Source organism: Dendroctonus ponderosae, unplaced genomic scaffold (assembly GCF_020466585.1).
Source record: "Dendroctonus ponderosae isolate FM_Combo_2020 unplaced genomic scaffold, Dpon_F_20191213v2 Dpon_F_20191213_2, whole genome shotgun sequence".
Taxonomy (NCBI): domain Eukaryota; kingdom Metazoa; phylum Arthropoda; class Insecta; order Coleoptera; family Curculionidae; genus Dendroctonus; species Dendroctonus ponderosae.
Genome location: NW_026018165.1, coordinates 6,415,154 through 6,422,171, shown reverse-complemented (window position 1 = coordinate 6,422,171; position 7,018 = coordinate 6,415,154). Strand labels below are relative to the sequence as shown.

The 7,018-nt window shown below is 35.2% G+C and overlaps 1 protein-coding gene across 1 annotated transcript in view; it reads right to left on the bottom strand.

The window, feature by feature from the left end:
- Window positions 1-7,018, bottom strand: part of LOC109538250 — a 15,871-nt gene that overhangs the window by 3,296 nt on the left and 5,557 nt on the right. Inside the window, exons 2-4 of the mRNA XM_019905397.2 lie at window positions 1,983-2,239; window positions 669-926; window positions 484-597 (exon numbers count right to left, since the gene is read on the bottom strand). Of these exons, the coding sequence (XP_019760956.1) occupies window positions 484-597; window positions 669-926; window positions 1,983-2,239 (629 nt within the window). The remainder of the gene's footprint in view (window positions 1-483; window positions 598-668; window positions 927-1,982; window positions 2,240-7,018) is intronic.

Here is a 7,018-nt window from a genome sequence, read left to right as displayed (position 1 = left end):
AATAAATAAATTATGCCAAGAACTATAGAGGCATAAGTGTTGCTAGCGCAATAGGGAGGTTGTACGGCAAATTTTTAAAGAAGAGAATCGAGGAAAAAGTCCTGGATAAGGACGAGCAAAGTGGCTTTCCTACTGGAAGATCGTGTCTTGAAAATATTTTCGTTTTACAAGTGATAGAAAAACGAAGAGCAAGAAACATGCCGACTCAGCTCAAATTTGTAGACTTCGAAAAACCGGTGAAAACCCTTGAAACAATTGTTAGTATTGACAAAGATCGGCCTTAGTAAAACGTTCGCTCAAAATGGAATGATAGTATACGATCAAAACTGATAAACAAACGTCTTCCACAAAATTTTCTGATTCGTGATTGCAAAATCTTAAAAATAAAACTGTGAACCAAATAGTAACCAGAAAAATAGAGAATCATTCAATCTATGCATGCATTTTTTGATACAAAAACAAAATGTTTATACAATTACTTACTAGCTGAATTACTTTCGTCTGAGGTAATAGTGGCATCTGCATCCAAGGAATCACCGTTCTGATGTAACGCGACTAGAGCTGGAGGGATGCTAGTTCCATTTTCAATTTTAACATCTGCAACAATGAATAAACATAAAATTTAAAGTATGACTATTGCTGGTGCGGTAAGGTATATTGCTACTAACCATCTAAGAGCTCAGGTTTCAAGTCCGATACAACGTAGTGAGTCCATATGGCCAACTCCACTTTATGCGGTGACCATCTAGTAGAGCTGCCCAGCCTTTCGGCGTCTGTGTTGAGTCGTTCCGACACTGAATCAATGTGCTGCGCGAACTTCAGGTACTCTTTGGTGGTGTAATCGATGCCCTCAATGTCCGGAATGGCCATCAAACATTCGTCGGCCATAAACGGGGCGGAATCTGGACATGCGGCAGCCAGCAGCGCTAGAAGAAACGATTTATTCGATATTATGAATGCGTTCTTCCATAGATCGAACCATAAAGCAGATTCGACAAGGGAGCGCTAATGGTTTGGACTTCATACAAGCATATAATAATGATAATTGTAAACACATCATCGTCAACGCAAATTGCTGGCTCAGAGTTCTAATATGTCGGTCCACCTTTCTATTGGTAGGTAGGTATCTGGTATACGCAAGGTAACTACATCGCGTGTTTTCAACAAGTTGCGAAATGTAGACGTATGCACCATACTTATTCTGGATTTTTCTGTCATTTTTTTAAATGTGGATTGTTAACAATGTGTGTTTTATTATATCAAACATTTATATGGAGCATGAAAAACAATTTCCTATTAATTTAAAATAATTATTCATCTATTACGAAGCAACTAATAAAACTTGCCTGTTTCTAGATTTACTGCGACTGGTGTTTCGGAATTAATAACATAATGGGAATTTTGTACGAATAACATAGCGTTTATTAAACGGGAAACGATATTGAAATATACAGGTTGTTCTGTAAAAACGACAAATTGATGTAAATTGCACTTTGTTGTGCACATAAAGGTAGTTTTTTACGTAAATCAAGCGCCTCCTTTTGGATTTTGTAGTCAAGTAGATCATGGATAAAATATAAAAAAAACTATTGTATTTTTAATTTTTTTCCGAGCCAGACGATTCTCTGTAGCTTCTAATTTTCCAAACTCGTAAGCCATCGAAATGCGGCTGTTCTTACGCAAACGGCCCTCGACTGCAACACCTTGCTGCTTGGGTGTGCAACCAAGGGGCCACCTTTTGCCTCTCTCGTCGCTACGAGCGGTTCTGGTCGCTTTTAGATGCTTGCGACCCGAAGGTCGATTTACTATTAGAAATTCTGGGTTTTAAACGTTCTGAACCACATCCCACATACTCTAAAAGTGTGTTTACTCAACAAGAAATAAATGAGATGATTTATTGAAAATTAATCGCTTTCTTGAACAGGGTTGAAGATATTATTTATCCACTCTACACACAACAAAATATATTGATGTTTACTTACCGCTCGCCATCGTCGTTCCAACTCCCTTCAAATTCCCTAAAGCGGTAATAGCCTGCTCCAAATTTGGTAATTTCCTAAAGGCTTTTTTCGTTTCCTGTATGACCATCCTGGGAGTGTTCACTTTGACTAAGTAACTAAGCTGGGGATAAAATTTGCCTCGTATTTGTTTCCATTTCATTGTCTGAACCAATTCCTCATGAATCATGTGTGCATCCTTCCCTCGAGACTTAATTTTTTTTGGCAGCTCATTTTGATACCTGCAAGTAAAGAACAATTATTAAATAATTGTATGAAATCTACGGATTTGTTTAAGGACAGCACAAAAAATGTTTGGCACTTTTTTATTGTCCGTTAATCTTTCGGTCGCAATAAAACATTGGCTATAGCAAATAAAGCAGAAAAAACATATATCAGAGGAACTTAATAAAAAATCCTTTTGAACTACTAAAACAATAATGAATTTAGTTTCAATTAAGAATGTAGCAACGCCTATACACCTAAGAACATAGAAATCGTTTGGAAGTGACACTTTTTTAGTGTTTTGTTATTTTTTAACTTTATAATTGAAAAACATTAAATTGGTTCAGAAACAGTTTCTAAAAGTAAAAAAAAATCTAATAGGAGAATTAAAAAGAACAAACCGTAATACATATATAAATACATACAATAATAAAAATACCCAACATTTCTTAAATATAATTTAGTCAGGACGCTTTTCTATGTTTACAAATCGAGATCTGGTTATCACACAGTCGGCGATTCTCATATTCAAAAAATCCATGATTATTGAATTTTCATTTATTTAATATAATTTTCAATGTACCGTATTGCTCAAACTGCTAAGTGATAGATTGCACAATGAATGTACTTAGATAAGATAGTAAGTCGTTATCGCATTAATTTTTACTACCGAAGAAATCCTCTCTCGCAAGTTGAAATTGAAAAATACTGTTTTTTTGAATGAATCTCTCTCTATTATGGTCAGGGAAATTTCTATATAAAAGCAAAAGATTTTCCTTTGGGCTTCTTCAATAATTCATTCTTCAATTGGCGGCTTGTGGAAAATCTACAAACCGATTATTATTTGCAATTTTAAGGGATAGATAAGTGTATAGATCTGCTTAGTATCAAGGCAGACGTTATTGAAGATACAGTAAATCTGATTAACAGATAATACGAGTATACGCATATTACTTAAGAATTATATGCTAAAGAGCGTTATATATAATTATATATTCTATAATATTTATCGTTGTAATATCTCAATTTAAACTGCTGAAAAATAAACGATAATCGGCTAAATTTTTCCATCATTTTGGAACTGGATAAACTCCTATTGCTGCAAACGATTTCTGTGAGTTTGAAGCGTTATCTAGTCTAGTATTCTTTTGTCAGTCTGTGTTCTTTCGAAAAATTAAGAACTTCAGATAAAATATCTACAGGGTGAAAAATGAAACAATGCAAAATTTGCGAAAGTTGGGCATGCTCCCACTTAAACAAAAAACTTTTTGACTCACTAAACTTAACACCAAATGCATTAAAGACAGACCTCATATCGAGAAACGGTTTTCGATTTTCCCCCTATCGCTTTTATTTAGAACGTGATCTGAATAAATCAACTTTTAGGTGTTGTAATGATAACCGTTTTCATCTTTGCCCGATTTTCAAAATCTAGAGCTCATGCTATTGAAGCTAAAACTTCATAGTCGACTAAAAAATTAAATATACAGGGTTGCATTGAAAGGGATTTAAATCAGAACTGCCCACAAAATCTGGGATTCCGACAATTTTCAGGCAGGATTTAAACACTTGTTCAAAGTAAACTTCACTTTAAGTGATAGAGTCCGTACAAATCCAATATTTCGGAGGCGCGCATACAATGGCATACAGGGATTTTAATCAAGGAAAATCATTTAACAGCCTCATAATTTATTCTACGTTTATTTCTCTAAAATATGTTTATTAACAGCGTAAATGACCACCACGTTGTGAATTGTAGAATTTCCATAAAATCATGTTTTATTGAAATGAAAATAGGAGTTTTTATACAATATAGAAGAAACAATTCATTTGTGCGAGAATGACTCTTTTAAAGCCAAAGGAATTTGGTAGATTTTTGCTAGTATATTCTGAAAAGTTCAGCCAGAACTGACTTCAGCCAATAAATTTTCAGTAATAATTGCATAATTATAAAATAATAACTTGGAGTTCCGCCTAATAAAAAAAGGCTGTTACTTTGAAAACAATAGACACTTTTCTGCCTATTGGTATTCTGCGTATACCATTTTGCAAGTTGGCCATCATAAGTATAGTTAGGCCTTCATGGTTGTTGCGTAACTAAGATAGAAAATCGAAATCAGAGAAAGAAATTGCTTGAGACTCTACATTCTTCGAAGGCAATTTTATAATGGCTTTCAATGAGTCAGTCGTCAGTCGGTTTAAGTAATTTACTCTGCATCATCGTCCGTGAGTCAGCTCCTAAATGGAAATTCGCAGGAGCTTAGAAATGAAAGTAACGCCTCGTTACTTGAACGTTGTTTTAATGTACTCTGCCGATCAATGTTAATAAAGCAAGCGTGCAAAGTCACTTATGTGATGGGATTTGTTAACATTTTTGCGAAACGTTTAATTTGCCTTATATCGGACTGATGTGTCGCGCTGGAACTCATTAATAGGAACCGTTTTATGTTAAAAGCGCGAAGGATAAGTCCCTATATCCGTCGTCATTGAACATCTGCGGTCCGTCGCAATGTTTCCTGCTATCGAGTTGGCTCATCATCATCAGAAACCGGTAAAGCTGTTGATAATGTACAGGATGTTCACGCATGACGGGATATCACTCCGGCTGCCAGGTCGGCATCGGTTCTCAAATACCGTTAAAGCCTTTCAAAAACATTTTTTTTTAATTAAAAGCTCTGAAAACTTATGTAGGTACAGTTTGGAAACCACACTTCCTAAGTTGAAAAACATCCTTAAAGACTTTGAAGGTACCTAATCAAATTGCTTCATTTAGAAACGTTTTCTTTGTTAAGTTTTTTTGATAAAATTGACTGATTGAATACAATAATTAAACTAGACTCCTGCCGATTTCAGGATGGTTCCAATGTTGCTTGATTAAATGGTAATTAGATGGAAGTTTTTCAATGCGGAAGATATAAGAGATAACGCAACGCGAGATCTCCCTAAAGTGCGATTTGTGACCTAACGTTTGATGTAAAAGTGCCGTTTATTTGCAACAAATCAGCTGTTCAAGCTTTCGCAGTTGTTTTGAAACACCCGGTAGCTATAGTTTTATAAAACATAGTTTTTTTACTCAAGCGTAAAAAGCGTTGCCAGCAGATCGTGTTTTTTCGCAATAAGTTTTACTAAATTTTCGGAGTTGAAGATTGCTTTTTTATAAAAAAAAATATTTTGAACTAATAACACCATTTATAAAATGTGTATGAACAAAACTGTGACAAACAGGCAGCTGTAAAACTAGGAAAAGCAATTGGCAAAATTCAAAAGTATGCAATTTTTCTTCAAAAATTGGCGGATGGTTGATTATATTATATGTTATAAAGATTTATTACAGAATCAAAACTTCTGCAACTTATAAAACGGACTGTGCCCAACCAAATTCATTTAAAAGTCAAGTCGAAGTTGTAGCAAACCCTTCGGGCACGACAGTGGTTTAGAGCCAAAAATACTGTAATTTAAGCCTGGGTAACTTAGTGACGTTTCAGGAGTTGGGAGAGTGCGTGCGTTATAACTCATTAGCCCAGAAAGCGGCAATAACTCAAAAGCGCAACTCAACACAGTGTTACCCAGGCTTACTGATGATGACTGAAAACAGAAACTTTTCACATTTGTAGAAACGACTTTGCCCTACAAAATACGAACAAAAGCTAGTCTCTTTGTTAATTTCGGTTAATGGTTAATTCCGGAAAAAATAAGGTCTCATGACCGGTTTCAGACCGATTAGTCTTCATTAGTTGGACTTAGTTTCGAAAAATTACATCCAAAAGCTCGTATTTTTTAAACGTCACCTGCCATTTTTGACGTATGGCATAATGTCATATTTGCATTTTTCTACAATAAACTAAGACTTATTAGACTGATATAGATTATCATATGAATGTGATGAACCAATTACTACTGTTAACCCTGGCAAAATATCATACAGGGTGATTCAAAATTGGCGTCATTCCTTTCCTCTAAGAGGTGATAGAGGCTCCCTTGGGGAGTACGAGAAAAATATTGAACTTTTTTTTTCGAAAATTTCTAAAAGATATTAACAGTTGAAGATCGAATTTCAACTTTGTTATTAAACATTATTTTGAAATGGTTCCATGTTTAATTGGTAGCATATTGGAATACTTAAGCATTCAAAAAGAAAAATTATGATATTTGCTTCAAACTACGAAAATTTTTGATATCAAAAAAGTTCTCTTCTACAATTTATTGTTGAAAAGGCACAGCGGCAATGATGTCTTTTGTCATTAACAGATAGTTACAGGTGGGTAGCCCTTGTCAATCATAACAATAATTTGCGGATATGTGATTAGTTCAGGAGAAATGCTACAGTAACATAGCAGAAGCTGAAAGAACTCACGCCAACAAAGGACGAGGAGAGTGGTTCCAGGAAGGTAGTGGACGACAATCGATTTTCGGGTTCCAGGCACAGAGGAACACGTATTGGACATAACCGAATCAGGGCCTTCCAGGGGCACTCAGAGCACAATAACTGACACATCTCGAAGCACCAAATAAATACCGAGGAAGGGCTACGTTCTTACCACGTTTGTACGATACACACAGCATAAGGAGATACAAATGGAGCAGGAGTTAATTAACTAAATACGAGAAGCTGCTTGATAATAGTGGATAATAAGGAGATTACACAGGCACTAGCTTGTTTGGTGTTGTATGGTTCATTTTTAAACACCAATATTCGAGGTTATGAGAACAGGTTGACATTTCGTCAACAAATCTTGTTGAATTTACCGTTTATCCTTGCCTATCTTATTGTCAGTCTGTATAATTCCATGGTTACC